The sequence below is a fragment of the Scleropages formosus genome, chromosome 1, assembly GCF_900964775.1.
Source record: "Scleropages formosus chromosome 1, fSclFor1.1, whole genome shotgun sequence".
NCBI classification, from domain to species: domain Eukaryota; kingdom Metazoa; phylum Chordata; class Actinopteri; order Osteoglossiformes; family Osteoglossidae; genus Scleropages; species Scleropages formosus.
Window position 1 is genome coordinate 13,699,546 of NC_041806.1, and position 19,681 is coordinate 13,719,226.

At 47.6% G+C, this 19,681-nt stretch overlaps 2 protein-coding genes across 2 annotated transcripts; one reads left to right on the plus strand and one right to left on the minus strand.

Moving 5' to 3' along the window:
- Positions 1-78: 78 nt before the first annotated feature.
- Positions 79-3,059, minus strand: LOC114912049 (uncharacterized). The gene is made up of 5 exons (XM_029256994.1): positions 2,984-3,059; positions 2,381-2,574; positions 2,081-2,275; positions 439-1,966; positions 79-99 (listed from the first exon to the last, which is right to left on the minus strand). Exons 1-4 carry the CDS (start codon positions 3,057-3,059, stop codon positions 851-853), a joined length of 1,581 nt encoding a protein of 526 aa, XP_029112827.1. The 3' UTR covers positions 79-99; positions 439-850.
- A 9,035-nt stretch (positions 3,060-12,094) lies between these two features.
- LOC108937913 (adhesion G-protein coupled receptor G5-like) lies at positions 12,095-13,179 on the plus strand. Its single transcript, XM_018758135.1, has 3 exons — positions 12,095-12,395; positions 12,605-12,702; positions 12,827-13,179. Exons 1-2 carry the CDS (start codon positions 12,155-12,157, stop codon positions 12,700-12,702), a joined length of 339 nt encoding a protein of 112 aa, XP_018613651.1. The 5' UTR covers positions 12,095-12,154; the 3' UTR covers positions 12,827-13,179.
- The last annotated feature ends 6,502 nt before the right edge of the window (positions 13,180-19,681 follow it).

The window sequence follows — 19,681 nt, forward strand, 5'->3', positions numbered from 1 at the left end:
CTGGGAGAGTCGGGTTGGTCTGGACATGGGCTTCGTCTCAGGGTTCGGGTCTGCAGTCGCCTCTGTCTGGTTCTCCTCCTCGGTCTCTTCCCCCTACTGCTGGGCACCGGGGAAGAAATAAGGGATGAAATGAGCCCCAGCTGTGGCTGCTTTGCCCCCGTCTCCGCCCCCTCCCCGGGCGGCCTCAGCGTGCTACACCCCTCTGCCGCCACTGACAGGTCCCCAGGAGCTGGGGTTGTGGGATCCTTCCCGCTGTGGCCCGTAAGGAAGTCGGGGACCACCTGCTCCTGCCTGTGGTGGTGCACTATGCGGAAGCGGAATGGTTGGAGGGCCAGGTACTAGAGGGTGAGGCGGGGGTTCGACTCTCGCATCGCGTGCAACCACTGCAAGGGTGCATGGTCGATGCACAGCTCAAATTCCCGTCCCAGGAGGTAATACCGGAGGGAAAGGAAGGCCCACTTGATTGCCAGGTACTCCTTTTCGATGGCGCTGTATTTACACTCTGGGGCTGTCAGCTTGCGGCCGAGGTGCAACAGAAGCTGCCACTCCCCGTTTACCTCCTGGGAGAAGACTGACCCCAAACCCTGATTGGAGGCGTCAGTCTGCAGGAGAAAGGGAAGAGAAAAGTCAGGGCAGGCAAGGATGGGACCCCCACACAGAGTTTCTTTGATCCTCCGGAAAACATGCTGGCACTGCTCCATCCACTGGACCGGCTCTGGGGCCCCTTGGCGGGTGAGGTCAGTCAGGGGCGTGGCCAAGGTGGAGAAGCCTGGAATGAACTGGCGATAATAATTTGCAACCCCCAGGAAAGACCTCACCTGTCGTTTTGTCTTGGGGACCGGACAAGCCGCTATGGCGGCTGTTTGTTAATTTGGGGCCGAATTTGTCCGTTCCCCAAGATGAACCCCAGATACCATATCTCTCCCCTTCCAATCGCACACTTCGCTGGGTTTGCAGTGAGGCCCGCCTCCCTCAGGGCCTGCAGAACCGCTCTCAAGTGGACCAGGTGCTGCGACCAGTCTGGGCTGTAAATGATAACATCATCAAAGTAGGCCGCTGCATACCCAGCGTGGGGTGTGAGGACCCTGTCCATGAGGCGCTGGAAGGTGGCTGGGGCCCCATGCAAACCGAACGGGAGTGTAACGAACTGGTGTAAACCAAAAGGGGTCGAGAAAGCCGAGATCTCCTTAGACTCTGGAGACAAGGGAATCTGCCAGTAGCCTTTGGTGAGATCCAGTGTCGAATAGAAGCGAGCAGAACCCAGCCAATCCAACAACTCATCCACCCAGGGCATGGAGTATGCATCAAACTTAGTGACAGTGTTGACGCTCCTGTAATCAACGCAAAACCAAATGGAGCCGTCCGGCTTAGGGACCAGAACCACAGGGCTGTTCCAATGGCTGTGGGATTCCTCAATGATGCCCAACCGTAGCATTTTGTCCAGTTCGTCCTGTATGACCTTTTGTTTGTGGACAGGGACACGATACAGCCGGCTACGCACCGGGCCCCCTTCAAGGGGCTGAATCCAGTGCTGAATGAGTGTCGTCCGACCCGGCAGAGGGGAGAACACGTCGGCAAATTCCTGCTCTTCCTGGGCCACCTCCTGTTGTTGGGCCTCGGTGAGGCCTGGGCCTACTGGAACAGGAAGGGGGGTTTGGCCCAGGTCAGGCAGCTCCGGGCCTAACTCATCCCATACCGGGACTGTGGTGGCCAAGGAGGCAACAGGGGCCTCCTGCCAGCGCTTCAGGAGGTTAAGATGGTATATTTGCTGTGCGCCACCTCGGTCGGAGCGGAGGACCTCGTAGTTGACCTTCCCAAAGCGCCGTGTGACCAGAAAGGGTTCTTGCCACTTGGCAAGCAATTTAGACTGCGAGGTGGGAAGCAACACGAGTACCTTTTCACCCGGGGTGAAGTGACATAACTGTGTCTCCCTCTTGTATGCGCGCGCCTGCCTCTCCTGGGCCTGCTGGAGGTACACTCGTGACAGGCGTCTGAGAGCATTTAAACACTCTCTTAGGTCAAGGACATGCTGCAGTTAATTTTTACTGAGACTGGGGCCCTCCTCCCATGCTTCCCTCACAATATCCAAGACCCCTCGGGGACACCGGCCGTACAGCAGCTCAAAGGGAGAACACCCTGTGGAGGCCTGTGGCACCTCCCGCACCGCAAACAAGAGGGGGTCCAACAGCTGGTCCCAGTGTCTGGGGTCATCAGTCATGAACTTCGCTATCATATTTTTTAAAGTTCGATTAAAGCGTTCCACCAACCCATCTGTCTGGGGGTGAAACACACTGGTGCGAACGGTCTGAATCCCCAGCAGTTCATACAAATTCACGAGGGTGTGCAACATGAACGTGGTGCCTTGATCAGTGAGGATTACCTTCGGAATGCCCACCCTCGTGAAAATTTTAAATAAAGCCTCCGCCACCGTGTGCGCCGTTATATTACGCAAGGGAACCGCCTCTGGGTACCGCGTGCTGTAGTCAACCAGCACCAACACAAACCGAAAACCCCGTGCACTCCACTCTAAGGACCCAATGAGGTCCATCCCCACTCTATCGAATAGGGTGTCCACTAGGGGAAGCGGGCACAGTGGTGAGCGCGGTATGGCAGGGGGGTTTACTCTCTGACACTCAGGACGCGTGACACACCAGCGGTGGACGTCCCCACGAATACCCGGCCAATAAAACCGCGCCAAGAGCTGCCCCAGTGTTTTATCCTGCCCAAGGTGTTCAGCCATGGGGTTGGAATGGGCCGCGTGAAACAAAGGTTCTCGGCGCCCCCAGGGTACTAAGAACTGGAGGCTGTCCTCCATGGTCTCCGGATCCTGGTGAATGCGATAATACCTATCGTTCATCAGACAAAAGTGTGGGTAGGTCAGCGGCTGTCCGAGGTGGACCAGCACGCCGTCAATTTTTGCTACTTGCTCACGCGTGTGGTGGAGTGTGTCTTCCCGCGACTACTGAAGGGGGAAGTCACTCACCTCTGCAAGCCGGGCGATGGGCATTGGGGGGTCCGGTGCGGCGTGGTTGGGAGGCAGAGGGCCTCCCCCCCGCCATGGGCCCGGTCCGCCTCTGCCCCCGCGAGGGCTCCGGTAAACCCCGCCCAATCAGTACCCAGGATCAACGGAAACGGGGCTCGCGGCGCAACTGCAGCCCGCACCCTGTAGAGTCAGCCCCCCGTTCGGAACATGATACTCGCGACAGGGTAATTGTGGATATCCTCATGCACGCACCGCACCTTCACCGTGCCCTGCTTACGCCATGCCCCCGGCGGTACCAGGCTTTGGTGAACCATGGTCTGCTGACAACCTGAGTTCAACAAAGCCCAGCAGATACTGGAACACGGTATCGAGGAGCTGGACCGGGAGCAGCTGTGCCGACGGTTTCATCGGCGGCCTCTGTGGCACCGACGTCCATGACAGGGCAATCTCGCTGCAGATGTCTCAGATCCCCGCGCCGCCAGCACGCTGGTCTCTGCATTCTGGCCGCTGGAGGGGTCCCCCAAGGAGAGGAAAAGGAAGGGACTAAAGGGAAAGGAGGGAGACTCCACCACGACGACGGATTCCCAGTCGGGGGAGGGCGGGCTGGGGGAGCGGAAGTGCGTGCGGGAGACGGGGTTGGACGGCCTGGGTCGGGTGAAGGCCTGGCACAGGCAGCGGGTCTGGGTTGGGACACCCGCGGGCTAGGGGGTCGGGGTGCTGGGGGGGTGTTGAGGCTCGCTGCCAGATGATTTTCGGCCAGGCGGATTGCATCTGTGTGCGTCTCCGCTCGGTGGCACTGGATCCAGTCTGCAGTGGCAGTCGGCATGGCCGCTATGAACTGTTCCAGTGCCACCTGCTCCACAATCTGCTCCTGGTCTTGACGCTCAATCTGCAGCCACCGCCGGGCGGAGTCTAGGACCCACTGCACAAAGAGGAAGGGGCGGGTGCAGGCACTGGAGGTGGTCCTCCGTCGTCAGGCCAACGCGTTCCATGATGGCCTCCCGGAGGGCGCCGTAATCCGCGGCGGCCGCGGCTGGGACCTGACGCGCTGCCAACAAGGCCTCGCCCGTGAGGAGGGGAGTGAGCCGCAGAGCTCACTCCTCTGGAGGCCATTGACAGGCACGGGTGGTGCGCTCGAAAACCTCCAAGAAGGTCTCCGGGTCATCCTCCAGTGCCATCTTCGGGAGATGGACGGGGTCGGTTGTTGGCGAGGCTGGGCGGTCCGCCAAGGTGGCCAGAGCGTCCGCCAGGGCGCGGTGTTCGGAGAGCTGGATCGCCAGGATCGCATCGAGGGACTCCCGCTGCTGCAGCTGGAGCCGCTCCAAGATGCGTTCCAGCTGGTCCCCGTCCATCTGCATCTTGCTGGTCTCTCCCGGTTTCGACACCACTGTAAGAGACGAGGCAGGAAACAGGAGGAGATGCAGTCACCCATTGCTCTGGGCTTTTATTTGCCTTAGACAGCGGAGAAGGAAGGAGACGGGAAAGGGGGAGCAGGGAACAGGTAGGGAGAGGTTTCGTGCTGGCTGGGGGGGCTGGGAGAGTCGGGTCGGTCGGGACGCGGGCTTCGTCTCAGGGTTCGGGTCTGCAGTCGCCTTTTTCTGGTTCTCCTCCTTGGTCTCTTCCCCCTACTGCTGGGCACTGGGGAAGAAATAAGGGATGAAATGAGCCCCAGCTGTGGCTGCTTTGCCCCCGTCTCCGCCCCCTCCCCGGGCAGCCTCGGCATGCTACACCCGGCTTATCCAGATGGTCTTGATGGAAGCCAACAATGAGAGATGGATTGAGGGTATCACGAGCAGGCACCCAGCTGCGCTCTTTAGGGCCGTACCCCTCCCGGTCCACAAGGTAGTACAGACCCCCACGCCAGCACTTGGAGTCCAGCAAGGTGTGGGCAGCCTAGGCTGCTTCCCCATCCACCTCCACCGGAACAGGCGTTGGGTTTCCCCTGGTGACTTGGAGCAGGGAGGTACTGTAGGGCTTGAGAAGGGAGACATAAGAAGTGGGGCAGATGCCTAAATGAGGGAGCAACTGTAACAGGTCGGTGACTGGGGTGATTCATCGAAGGATCTTGTAGGGACCAATGAACCGGGGGCTGAGTTTCTTGGAGAGCAGCTTGAGATGGATGTCTCTGGTAGACAACCACACCCGTTGCCCAGGTTGGAAGAGCGGGGTGCGGTGGTCCCGGTTGGCCTGTTTGTACCGGTGAACGCTTTAGCAGAGATGTTCCCACACTGTCTGCCTGCTGTCCGCTAGCCTGAGGATGGTATCCAGAGGTAAGGCTAACGGAAACTCGGAATCTCTGCCAGAACACTCTCCATACCCTGGACATGAACTGAGGACCTCGGTCAGAGATGATATCCTCTGGCAACCCGAAGACCCATAACACGTTCTTGAAGAGAAGCTCAACCTTGGCCAGGACAGTGGGGAGTCGAGGCAAAGGAGGCAGACAACAAGACTTCTCTCCAATGCCACTAAGATCACCATGTTACCATCGGAGGGATGTAAGTCTGTCAGGAAGTCCACTGCAACATGGGACCAAGGCATGGATGCAACCGGAAGGGACTTGAACAGCCCTGCAGGTTTCTGGTTTGGGGTCCTAGCCTGAGCAAAAACCTCATATGCCTCCACAAACTCCTGCACATCCTCCCACCAGTACTTCTTCTCGAGCAGGGTGGGAGTCCGTCGACACCCTGGCTGGCCAGCGACTGGGGCATCATGCACCCAGTGGAGTAACTGGGGGTTATCCTGGCAGGGGCATACTCCTTACCTTCTGGGGTGTCCACTGGACCAGGCTCCTCTGTTTGGGCCCTGTCGAGATCCTGCATGAACTGCCAAAACATGGGAGCCATGATGCAGGTGTTGGGCAGGATGGTCTCAGGTGAGTCTGGGGTCAGGTCTTTGTCGTACGGCCGGGACAGAGCGTCAGCCTTGGTGTTCTTGGAGTCAGGGCGATATGAGACAGTGGACCGGAATTTAATAAAGAAAAGAGCCCAACGGGCTTGTCAAAGGTTGAGACAACAGGCTGTTCTCAGGTACTCTAGGTTCCCGTGGTGTCTAAGGACCAAGAACAGGTGAGTGGCCCTCTCCAACCAGTACCTCCACTCCTTGAAAGCCAGCATGATCGCTAACAATTCCGTGTGGAATCGGGGCTCTCGACTGATGTGGCTCTCCAGGTCAGGGACGTGCAAGAGGAGGTGAACCGCTCTCCCCATGAAATCAGCTCCCTGGAACCCCAAGAGAACACTGGGTCATGTAAGGTCAGCCAGGTGTACCCTGGTGAATAAACTGGTGGTAAAAGTTTTCAAACCCCAAAAACGACTATATAAACTTACATGAAACCTGTCTCACTCTGGAAGAAAAATAAAATTGATTTGGTAACAACAAATATGCGATTGGGGGTCACTCACCTTTGACTGTTGTGCACGGGAAGCTTCTGTGACACATGAACTACCTCAGGTGCTCAGGTGCAGGCGTGGATGTGATAGTTGTGAGTTTTTTATTCCTTTCCTCTATGGCTAGTACTCATAGCTTGAATAACTGGATAGATAATGTATAACGATAGTATCGTCACGTCCATACCTGCGCTGCAGTCGACAGCACCTGGTGCCAATCAAGCACCTGATGACAATTAGAGCACTTGGCTTCAAAAGACCCATGCCGGCTCCTTCACACTCTCGGAATCTCAATGAGACAACCGCCCTCCTTTGCCCCTATGTCCCTTTCTCCTTTGTACCCAGTCCCACTTCTCCGTTTCCCGGCTTCTGATCATTCACCTTGTCTCCCGACTACGCCCACAGATCCTCCCTCCCATTCTGACTGCCGATCAATCAACTCTTAGCCTGTCCCTGACAACTAGAACTTGCCTGACCCCTCGGTACTTGAGAAACGATCCTGCACTTGGGTCCAGCTGTCCTCGGTTCTGTGTGACAAGTATATAGTCAACAATCTTGTTTATTTGTCTTCCCCTTTGTTCAGTGGTCTGTGTCACTGTGTGAGAAGAGTGCTGTATAAAAATGAATTGAAAAAGAAGTCTGTTTTGGGGATGTGGAACCTATTTCTTAGGAGGCTGAAAGTCAAGACTGTTTGGACTGTGAATAAAAATGATATATCCAACTAGAGACTTGGTCTCTAGCAGATGCTTAAGATCCCAAGATACCTAAAGCCAGACTTTGCTTGTTGAAAGAATTTAGAATTAGGAGGTGTATTCAGCTGGTTAGTCAAAGATTTAGAGATGCATTTTATAGTCTGAAGGTTTACTATAATAGGATAGGACCTTCAGAACTGCTGGGACTGATAGTTTAGGGTTCCTCTGGTTCAAGAGCACATCATCATTATACGGGGAAATAAGATGGTCGCCTTCTCTGTCTCCTACACCAGAGATGTCTCCATTTCTTATATATTTTAACTTGTGCCAAAGGGTTGAATATATCACCTTAAATAGCCTGATTCTGTTGTTGATTCCAGTAAAGATTTATTTTAGTAACTTAGTTTTTACCAGTGCTTATTTTGTTACCAGGCTGTAACAGCACCGTACTTCAATTAATTCATCTGGTGTATGTTAAACCTTAGTGCAGGAGCAACATTGTAGAGAAAAATCATAACTGTCTGCTTGTAACGTACCTTAATGTAATTGTAATAGCTGTATGTATTTACAAAGAACTCAGGGACAGAGTGATCAAGTATTGAAGACTTCGTCATTGTACTGCTGTGCAATACAACGAAATTACAGAGTGATGAATCTGCAGGTGCAAAAATCTTTGTCTGTATGTCTCAGGTCTCCACTGTTCAGGCAGTATGAAACTCCTCTGCACAGCTATAGCTTTCGTCACCATACTCTTCTTCCCGAGGAGCAATACAACTCAGAATTGTACCCAGAGTGATTGTCCAGGTACAGAATCTCTCAGCTCATCTACAGACACAGATGCAAAGTCTTAGATGAACTATTCAGCACTATTGTTAGTTCATCTTGTTACTGATTATATTACTGTTTTGTACAACTTGCACTTTACTGTTGCACTACATACTGTTTTAATTTATTTAATATACTTTTTATTCTTTTATTTTTCCAACAGTATACATAATTGCACATATATTTTTATCTTGTATTTTTAACTTATATTTTTCCACTTGTTTTATGTTTTTTAAATATATATTGCAAGTATTTATCTGACTTGTGTTCTGCTGCGGAGGGGGTGCTGTGGCGCAGTGGGTTGGGCCGCAGTCCTACTCTCCGGTGGGTCTGGGGTTCGAGTCCCCCTTGGGGTGCCTTGCGACGGACTGGCGTCCCGTCCTGGGTGTGTCCCCTCCCCCTCCGGCCTTACGCCCTGTGTTGCCGGGTAGGCTCCGGTTCCCTGCGACCCCGTATGGGACGAGCGGTTCTGAAAATGTGTGTGTGTGTGTGTGTGTGTGTTCTGCTGCTGTAACATAATAATTTCCCTTGTGGGATCAATAAAGTATATCTATCTATCTTATGTTTGATAATAATCTGGTAGCATAGTGGTTAGAACTACTGCCTTTGGACCTAGAACTTGGAGGTTTAAATCCAACTTCTAGCTGTAGTACTCTTGAGCAAGGTACTTACTTATTCTAAATTGCTCTAGTAAAATTACCCGCCTGTATAAATGGGGAAATGTGTAATAACTGTGACCTTAACATTGTAAGTTGCTTTGGAGAAAAGTGTCAGGTAAATGTAATTATGTAGACAGGAAAATTCTCCAAAATTTTGTAAAAAGTCAAGTTGTAAAACTTTGGACTTAAGATCAGCTATTCCACTGAGACTGCCCTCCTTGCAGCGTCATAAGCTCTCCAGTCAGCTAAAGTGGCCTCCCTCACCTCAGTCCTCCTCTTCGTTGATGAATCTATACCATTTAACACCATCAACCACTGCATTCTGCTATCCTCTCTTGGACATCTTAGAATCAAAGTAACAGCACTGAAATGGAACCTTACCTATCAGGTAGATCTTACCAAGTGGTCTGGCACGGCTTCCAGTTATCCCATCAGCTCCTCTGAAGTGGTGTTCCACAGGGCTCAGTATTGAGCCACCTACTCTTTTCCATCTATACTTCTTCCTTTGGCCATGGCAAACTTTCCACAGATTATCCTACCACTGCTACACCAATGATACCCAGCTCTTCTTATCTTTTCCCCCTGCAGCTACATACATATCCTCATGTATTTTTGCCTGCCTCTCAGACATCTGCTTGGATGACTGATCACCATCTACAGTTCAACCTTTGAAGACCAAGATCCTTCACTTTGCAGCTGGTCCACCCACCTGCAGGGAATTTTATCACACTGGACAATTTCATCTGGTCACTGTATAAGAGCCCCTGACTCACATCTCTGCTTCTCTCAACACACTGCATCTGATTCTGGAAATACATCCTGCACAAAATTTGCAGAAATCCCCAGTACCTCATACCTCTTTCTGTTATAACCACGCCCACACCTCAACTAGCAGCACCTGGCTCTAATTATGCACCTGGCTTTAATCGGAGGATTTGGCAATAAAAGACACCACTCCACCACTGTCCAGTTGTGGAATCGCATGTGAGACAACTGGCCCCTGTGAGGTCTCAAATGTACCCCGCTTTGCTTTCCCCCCCACATCCTGTTTCCCAGTCCAGCTCCACATCTCTTTGGTAACAACTGCCCACTTTGTCCAACAACTTTGGATCCTCACCTCTGTTCAGTTCACTGATCAACCGACCATTCTCTTGTTCACAAGAACATTACTAATCCTTTGGTTCTGAATAAATGATCCTGCACTTGGGTCCAGCCTCCTTCGTGTCCTCTGTTCACCATGAAACTTTTCAGCTCCTGGTCCATCTTTGATTATATCGCACATGCGCTATTGCAACTTCACCATGTTTGCTCTTGAAACATTCACCAGTACATCTACAATGCTACATTCATTCTCTTGTGTCTCCCTTCATTGTCTCTCAAGATTGGTTTCCTCTATTTGCCCGTATCAAGTTCAACACTTTGGTTAAAGTCTACAAGACAGTCAAAGGATCTTCACCCTGTTACCTACAGAACCTGATCACTCTCTAGTGCCCAGCAAGGACACTAGGCTCCTCCGTCTCTGGACACTTGATGGTTCCCCTCAGAAGGGTTTCAAAGTCTTAAGTTTGTAGCTTCTTAGTTTTATCCATAAGGTGCTGGAATGAGCTCCCTGTGTCCCTCAGAGCTGCTAAATCCCTTCACACACATTCAAGACGGGTCTCAAATCTGTCTCTTTCAAAGCCAGTTCTCTCCTGACCTCTTGACAGCTACATAAATGAGGCCAGCATCATCTGATATGATTATTTATGTGTTTGCTATTTGAATGTCACTTTTATAGGCAGCTACTTGAGGGATATTAACCAGCAACATTGTGGTATGAGATACATAAACTGTGGGTGTTTGCAATCCTGTACCTGTGTTTAAAGCTCTTTATCAGTTGTTGATGCACTTATAAGTGTCTTCCAAATGAAAAATGTAAATTTAAAGTGAAATTCTGCAGTGATGTCATTTTTGTTTTTTTTTTTTTTGTGCAGAGCTGAACCTCCACCAGAGCTATAACCAGTATGCACTGGAAGGATGTAAATATTTGGCTGCTTCTGCAAAAACATCAGGAAATATCTCCCTTTTTATGGAGTTAGTGTAATTTCTGTATGTCTTTCAGTCTGTTTTCATATGTTCATGAACAACATGCTTTTCCACATAGTTATCTACACCAAAAATATTGAATACAGGCAACGTAATAATTTATTAGAAATGCCTTTACTGCTACTGATGTGTCTTTTTGATTTGGCTGTTTTTTACAGGAGTTTGCTAAGGCAGGAGAATGTTTTGATAAACACAAAGCTTTTTGTGAAAACATCTTCTCAGTGCATGCTGAATGCTCAAGAAACTAATACTATCACTCTAAAAAGCATAAGAATTTAATTTCAACACATTCAAGCATCCGAACTTTGCTCTGTTCCCTTCACATTCATGGACCCACATTAATTCAAATGAAATTGTGATGTTTGTTCCTACCATGTGTTTGGAATCATATAGATCTGTAATAGCTTTAATAATTTGTCTGTATTAGTCAGTTATTTTAAAAATATTCAACTATTTATGATTTATTTTCATCTTAGATCTCATATCACCATATTCTAAGCTATTCTGATTAACAAATATTTAAAACAGTTGTCAAGCAGGTAATTAGTGGGGTATTTGAACCTGCGTAAAATTATTTTTTATACTTAATTAGAGGCATCAAGTGGGAGAAAATTAGGTAAAAGATAATTGTGATAATATAATGAATATGCTCATATTTCTCAACTGTCTCATTTACAGTAATTGAGAGTCTGGCTGTGTTTTCACTCAGGACTCGGGGAGGAATCTGACCATCCAAATAAGTCTGTCCATGAAGGAGGATGACCAACTCCTTGTTCAGCTGATCACAGAACCAGAGCTTCTAGAGGTTGGTCTCCTGTTAGATTGTGTGTGTGTGTGTGTGTGTGTGTGTGTGTGTGTGTGTGTGTGTGTGTGTGTGTGTGTGTGTGTGAGAGAGAGAGAGAGAGAGAGTATGACCATTAATTTTCAGCCCATTTGCTTTTGGAGAACACTTAAATCAGTAAATGTTGTTGTAACTTGTTGGTGTAATGTACTAAAAATACTTTTTAATTATTGCAGAAGCTGGATGTCTTCTGTGGTCAGCTGATTGGCATCACTTTATTAGATTATAAAAAGAATCCTGTGGACATTTCAGTCAACTTTACAATTTCCACCCATGAGTGTCCTTCAGCTCTCCTACAGGTGAGCCCCCATCCCCGGTCCAGAGAGCCTTGTGTACAATAGTCTGCAGCTTGCTAATCAGTAATAATCAGTCATCTGTACAGTTTCATCAAAAGAATGATGATGATGTTGTTGTTGCTGCTATGCAGATTTAAAGTGCTTTGTGTTTTCTTCAGTCAGGAAACATACCAGAATGTCGGTTCTATAATATCTCCACCAAAGGTACCTCCTCCTCCTCCTCCTCCTCCTCCTCCTCCTCCTTCTTCTTCTTCTTCTTCTTCTTCTTCTTCTTCTTATTACTGTCTTTGTATTTTTTTAAATACTCAGCTTTCGTCCCTGCCATCTCAAGTGCTGTCCTGCAGGTGTTACTTATCGGATCCCATAGTGAAGATTGTGTCCAGCATGACACTCTTCAGCCTGGTCTTCCTGTTCAACCTGGCCATGCTGCTGGTGACCACGCTGCGCATCACCTCCATGCATCTCAACTGCAGACCTGAGGCGAAGGGCAGCATCCGGAAGGTGGCCTGCAACGTCCTCGCCATCACTTGTCTGCTGGGTACCACCTGGGGCCTCATCTTTTTCTCCTTTGGACACCTGCCCACACCTGGCCTCTACCTATTCTGCATCCTCAACTTTGTTCAAGGTGTGTGTAGAGGTGTGAGAAGAGGTAAACTGCTGTGCTCCACACTGTAGGTTGTTGTGTTGAAGTCTGTAAAGAGCAGGTTGGGAATGGGGACTCCTGTGAGGTTCTCAGCAGAGGTCTTTTAGATGTTTTGCCCTTTTTCCCCCAGCTGGGGTTCTTATTCTCCTCTACCTTTGCATCCTCACCCTGTTCTCTTACTCTTGTGGCAGGTTTTTTCCTCTTTCTCTGGTTCTGTGCCATGAAGGTGAAGACCATCAGATCCCCCAGCTCTAACCTCACTTTGCACTCCTCAGTGCAGAAGCCATAGGTTGGTGTGTTAAGACCCTCTCATGTGTACCTGCCTCCATTACTGTGGAGTATAAATGTTGTGAGATAAGTTTTGATGTTTGTACGTGCCTTTAATCTTATTTCTTGTTTTTTGTGGGATCTAGTGGCCCTTCAGCTGTACAGATCCTGATCAGCCTCTATATGGCATATGGAAAATGGCCCCATTCCCACTCTCTCTATCATCACCCCGGTGTACAGAATGAGCATCTGGCTGAAATGGCAACACCTGACTCATCAGCCACCTCCCTAAGCAGTAGAGACACAAATCAATGTGTCCTAACTGCCTTGTTTTGCCAAAGTGTCCTTCTTTATCTGAACCCAGTCTGCCATCCTGATCCTGTTCTTTAGTTCTCCTGTATTTTGGAAGAATATATCAAAGCAGCCAAACTCTGTGTTTTTGCACATTACTCGACCAAGGGTCAAACTGGGCTCATAGTGTAAATACACAACATGAACTTTAAAGTAATTATCAGTAACAGGAGTTCATGTTGTGTATTTACACTATGAGCCCAGTTTGACAACAAACTGGAGGTGCAGGTCGGAGCACTTCTATTCAATTGGAGAGGAGGGCTAAGCAAAAAGAGCACTGAGTTCCTAAATGGACAACTAGGTTTAGCAAAGGAGCACGTGTACCTCCTTGGAGTGAAAGCTCTAGAGGGAAGTGTCGTAATGGTAGACACCTTTAACCGACAAAAAACAAAGAGCAGGACCAAGGATGAGAGGGCACAGAAAGCATATAAAGACCAATGATGGTGATGACCCAAACCCTCTGGGAAGTCATTACCGGAAGGAAGAAGGGCTTGTCTAAATTTTTTTGCATGCTGACTGTGCATTGTACAGTCATAATTTTGTACAATCAGGCTGGAGTTTTAGTCGGTTAAAGTCCGACAGTACCCGGGCTACTTTTTCCAGGTTTCCTTGAAGATTTCCCCAGCCTTGGCTTGGCCAAAAAAAGAAAAAAAACTATCAGTAACAGGAGATTTTATTGAAGCAGTCCTAGTGCTGATGGTCTATGCTCCATTGATAGCAAATATATAATTTTAAACCAAGAATAATAACCAGTATAAACCAAGAATATGGTCAGCCAAAACCTAATCTTCAATAACAAAAAAGACCCTGAGCAAAAATATACTCTATGACCCCACTGTGGTGGTAAGCACTAGGCATGGAAGCAGCGGTGTGCTCTAAAAGGTTTCATGACTGGAGGTGGCTGGGTGCTGTGCTTTTATGCTCCTGTGCCCTGATCGCCTGCAGGTACAATTGCTCCCTGGGGGCATGACACAAGTGATGGTTTAGTTGATTTATACACATGTACACCGTCTGAAGCCACGTCCCATGCAGAGTCGCGGGAAGCCGGAGCCTAACCCGGCAACACAGGGTACAAGGCTAGAGGGGACACATCCAGGACAGGATGCCAGCCCATCACAAAGCACCCCAAGCGGGATTCAAACCCCAGACCCACTGGAGAGCAAGACCCAGTTAAACCCACTGTGTCACTGCACCCCCCGTGTTAGATGATTTATTGAAACTTTAACTTGACAACCTCTATCTCATTTCCATCGAGAAAAAAGTACAATTAAATATAGGACATTCACAACAATATATTACACGTATGAACTTTATGCCTCTTCAGAGGGTCTCTAAATCCTTATAGTTAATAAATTCCTTTGTTCTTGGAGGATGCAGCTAACCACAGGCTGGGCTAAGTTAAAACTGCAAACCAATCGCATTGGGAAAACGAGGCCATATCAAAATAAAAGCCCTCTTTTAATAACCCCATGCCATTACAGTAATATGAGAAAATAAAAAGTATAAATACAAAAGGAAAACAAATTTAACAAAGGTATTCACGAAAGAAGACTGTCACAGACTGAGCTGTGACAGGCAAGTTGTTCCAAGGAATCAGCAAGATGCCGGCAAAGTACTAACAATGTAACGCTGAACCTTGTTGCTGTTGCCTGTCACATGCATTTTATCTTGTATTGTTATATTGTTTGTTTTGGTTTTGTATTCCATTTAACACTGTTTGTTTGAACTAGATTGGGTGCCGGGAAAGGCCTACCGGTATCTGTCTGTTTGTCATTAACTAATATTTCTTTTATAAAGATATGTGTACTGTTGTGGAGTGAATGTATTTATTGTTTTTAGAAGAACATTTCTGTAGACTTTTCCTTACCATGTAGCTGTCTGGTGTTCTGTTGTGTTTGGTGCCTTGTGTTGGAAACCCGATGGAGTCAACTATTTGGGGTATATCTAGGGGGGAGTCCTTGGGCACAACCAACTAGGCAGGGGTGTTTTACTGTGTAGTGTGAAATGTTTTTATAAGATGTATGTAGGGATTTTTATAGTAAAAAATGTTTAGTATTGTTTGTATGTTTTAGTATTTATTTTAGATGTAATTTTTGGGGGAAATGTATTTTGAAATAAATTGAGGCTGTTATGGTATAATCAGAGGGGGGAGCTATTGCTATATAGGTTTGTATTAGGGCACTAGTGAGTATTGATACAAACTTATGTAGTTACTCTCATGCAGTGAATAGGAGAGTTATGCATTAATGTTGATATAAGGGGCTAAGCCCATGGCTCATAGGCCTCATGTTCTTTATAACTTTATGTTTGTTTTGTACTTGGTTGAGGGTTTATGTGTTTTGAAGAATACTTTTTAGTAAAGGGAAATAAACCTTTTTGGTCCACTACTTCAATTCTCCACTGCTGCTTCCATCCGTCGTCCATACCCTCACAAAGACATTTAAAGAAGATAAGTTTTCACGATAAACTGGGGTCCTTTATGCTGTATATTTAATGAATTAAACATGATTGCAGCTGGAGACTTTCCTTTTTAAAGAAAAATGTGTAAATAGCTTTCAGTTTGACTTTTGCTCAGTGTGTATATTCACACTGGAGGGTAAAAATTGTTTTTCATCTTGTTTGTGTAAGTTTATTTGTTTGGTGTATCCCGGCATGCATTTCCATGATAGTGTAATTCAAAATAATATAGATCAAAGTAATCTCAATCGCATTCTCACTCTCTCACTCAGAACTACTGACTCTCTCTCTGCATTAGGCTCTTAAAACTCATCTCTTCCAGACCCAGTTCCTCCATGATCTCTTAACTGCATGACAAATGTGTAAATGTTACAATAATACACAATTTTGGGATTGTAATTGTTGAATATGAATAAACCTTTATGCAACGATTTGTGTGATATGCACTGGTTCACATGGTAGAATGTGACAACTGTGCTTTAGAATGATGTTTCTGCATCCAAGTCACTCTTTTTGTGGATTGTGGATGTAATGCACTCATTGTATTTTTCTGTGAGATGTATTTTGCTTTGGAGAAAAGCATCTGCTAAAAGAATAAATGTAAATGTAATTGTAAATGTAGAGAGTAGTTTCAGTTTTGATTCTCAGCGGATATAAATAACTCAGCTTATAATAATGGTGGGTGATGCATAGCAGCAGTGGGACTGGCAGCCTCATGCTGCAAAGAGTTCGGGTACAAAGACAAGGGAGTCTACCTGCAGGAGTTCACAAAGAAAGGCCACTGCTATTACGTGAGTTTTGAAATCAACATCGTATTCTGTGCAAGATTGTGCACCAAAAATTTCTTTTAACAAAGTTTTTTGTTACAACCAATCAATGGAATATCTGAATCTGCGAGTCTGCTGTGAAGAAGGCTGTCTTCATCCCGGCCTACACCTCCCATCTCTCACCAGACCTCCTGGACCTGACAGAAATTTGGATCATCCTGAAGGCTGCAGGCCTGCTCATCCCTCCCCAGTGGGAATATTCTGTTCTCCCTCTCCACCTGTCTGACCTGTATTCCTTTGAATTCCATGCTGTCTCCATCATTGCCTGAGACCACACTCTTGTCAATTAGAGCTGCTTCCCTCTTCATGGTTCTTATCATCCTTGACCTGTCTGCAGTATTCGACATTGTCAACTACCGGATTCGACACTCCTCTCTTGGACAGCTTGGTATCAAAAGGAACTGCATTGAAATGGTATAAATTCTATCTATGATCCTATCAGGTGGTCTGGTCCAGGCTCCCAATCATCCCCTCAGCCTCTCTCAACTTGCATCACACAGGGCTCAGTATTAGAATCCCTACTCTTTTCAATCTACATCTCTTCCCTTGGCCCTGGAATTACATCCCATGAATTCTCCTACCACTGCTACAATTCCTAGCTTTTCCTCTCATTTCCCCAGAGCTACACAAATTTCCATGTGCATCACTGCCTGCCTCTTCCTGTCAAGAACTCTCAAACTGTTATAAACTGGATAGGTGTGTGGACAGTGGACCCACTGGACTGTGTGCGTGTGTGCGTGCGCGTGTGGATAACTCACTGATTTTGCCTACTTCCTCAGCTAAGATCCTGGGAGTAATGAATGAGTCAAATCTGACCTGTTAACACATTAAAACCACAACCAGGTCCTGCAGATACAGCCTGCATAATATCCACATAATATCTCACAACAAACTCTGTGCAACTCCTGGTCCAGGCCATGGTAAAATCCCATATAGGCCCTTGCAACTGTCTCCTCTCTGGCCTTCCGGCCTTTGCTACAACCCCCCCCCCCCGTTTCATACAGAATACTGCGGTATAAGCTGTGTTCCCATGTATCTCTCCTCTCTCCATTGGCTTCGTATAGTTGCCTGGATTAAATTCAGCACTCTGGTTATGGCTTACAAAACTATCAAGAAATCTACTCCCCAGTATCTACAAGAACTTGCTACACCCCAACCAGACTACTATACTCCTCTGCCTCTGCTCACTTGGTGGTTCCATGCACAAGAAGTCCAAAGAAGTCCAACATCAAAACCACAAAGGTTTTTGGTTCTGGTTCTCCAATATGGTGGAAAGAGAGCCCTCTCTCACTAAGAAATAGTCTCTCTATTTTTAATCTCTCTGCACATTAAAGAAAGGTCTAAAAACTCATCACTTTCAGTCTCACTTCTCCTTCTCCCCTTATCCTGTAAGTGCATGGTAAACACGATAATATTTGTTTAATAATTTTTAATAACACTTTGTTTAATCGGGGGGGTGCAGCGGGTTTGGTCTGTGCCTGCTCTCTGGTGGGTCTGGGGTTTGAGTCCTGCTTGGGGTGCCTTGCGATGGACTGGTGTCCTGTCCTGGGTGTGTCCCCTTCCCCTCCAGCCTTGCGCCCTGTGTTGCCAGGTTAGGCTTCAGCTCACCGCAACCCCGCTCGGGATAAGCAGTTTCAGACAATGTGTGTGTGTGTTTAATAAGGTAAAGCCTTTACGCAGCTACTCTATAATGTATACTAGTTCCAAATGTAGAATTTGACAAATTTACTGGACTCAAGAATCATGTGTCTGCATCCAAATCTCTCCTTCTGTTGATGTAATGAACTCTTTGTATTGTTTTCTGAGATGTACATTTTTTGGAAAAAAGGTGTCTGCTAAATGAATTCACGCAAATGTAAATGCAAACAATCTCCTCTGCACAGCTCTACATGGTACAGTGCAGATTTCCCAAGAAGAGAAAGTGCTGTTTCAATGAAAAATGCTCATATTGTTTTGTTCCATGCAAATACAGAATCCAACAGTGGTGTGTGCTCAGTGTCAAAGTCACTATAGAAGCCTTGTACTGTGACCTGTGCAGTTACCTGTATTTCTGACACCGATGTCCCAAGCTGCCAGCGAATGGACTTGTTACCAGCAGAGACTAAAAGCTGCAGGTCCAACTGACAGGTGCTGCTGCCCAGAAACTCTGTCCCCAGTGTCAGGTCAGTGCACAGACCATGAGTTCATTTTGTATCATATTTATGATCTGCCTTCACTCTCCTGTCAATATCCTGAATATTTTTTTCTATAAGAATAGCACTTCAGTGTTGGCAAAATCCACCAACCATTAACAGATTCAGATCAGTTCTTTCAGTAAGATTCATATTAACAACTTTCACAGAAATGTGACTTCTGTGAAAGTTTTGCTCTTTTACAAGCTTCACATCAGTAATAAACTAGTTATTGTGGGGACACAATACAGCTCGTACTGTAGTGGTTAGAACTGTTGCTTTTGGACCTAAAAGGTCACAGGTTTGAATCTAACTTCTGGCTGTAGTACCCTTGAGAAAGGTACTTATTGTAAATTGCTCCAGTAAGAACTACCCAGATGTACACACACACATCATCGGAAACTCCTTGTCCCATGTGGGGTTGCAGCAAGCCAGAGCCTAACCCAGCAATACAGGGCATAAGGCTGGAGGGGACACACCCAGGACGGGATGCCAGTCCGTCACAAGGCACCCCAAGCGGGACTCAAACCCGAGACCCACCAGAGAGCAGGACCCGGTCATACCCATTGCACCACCGCACCCACTTTCTACCCAGATGTAATAATGGGTAAATAATTATAAAGTAGCTTAACACTGTAACTCTCTTTGGGGAAACACATCAGCAAAATGAGTTAATATAGTGCATCAGCAAAAAAGTTCCATATCAGTAATACACCAGAACAACATTCCTGTAGCTATTTGCAACTTGTCAGTGATGAAGGCGGGAGAGGATGGGACAAGGAGGTAAGTGGGGTTCTTTTGCTATCGCAGGAGAAATGGGTTTACTCACTGAGGTTCCACAACCAGGTGAGCCAGCACAGCGCAACGTTTTTATTAGGTAAGTTGGCTAGTGATGTCCCTTCCTGGATCGGGGCCTTGGCGTGGCGGAAGGGCTTGCGTGATCTAGGGATCTCCAGAGCTATGTCGTCGGGAGCACTATGCTCCTGGTAGGGTCTCCCAAGGCGAACAGGTCTGGAGTGAAGATCCAGACTAACACGATCCAAAAACCTCCATGGAAAAAGTAAACAGGAGATCGTTTACCCTGCCCAGAATAGGGTCACTGGGACCTACCCCTGGAGCCAGGCCTGGGGGTAGTGTTCCTAGGTGAGCACCTGGTGGCTGGGCAGCCCACATAGCACAGCTGGGCTCAGCCCGA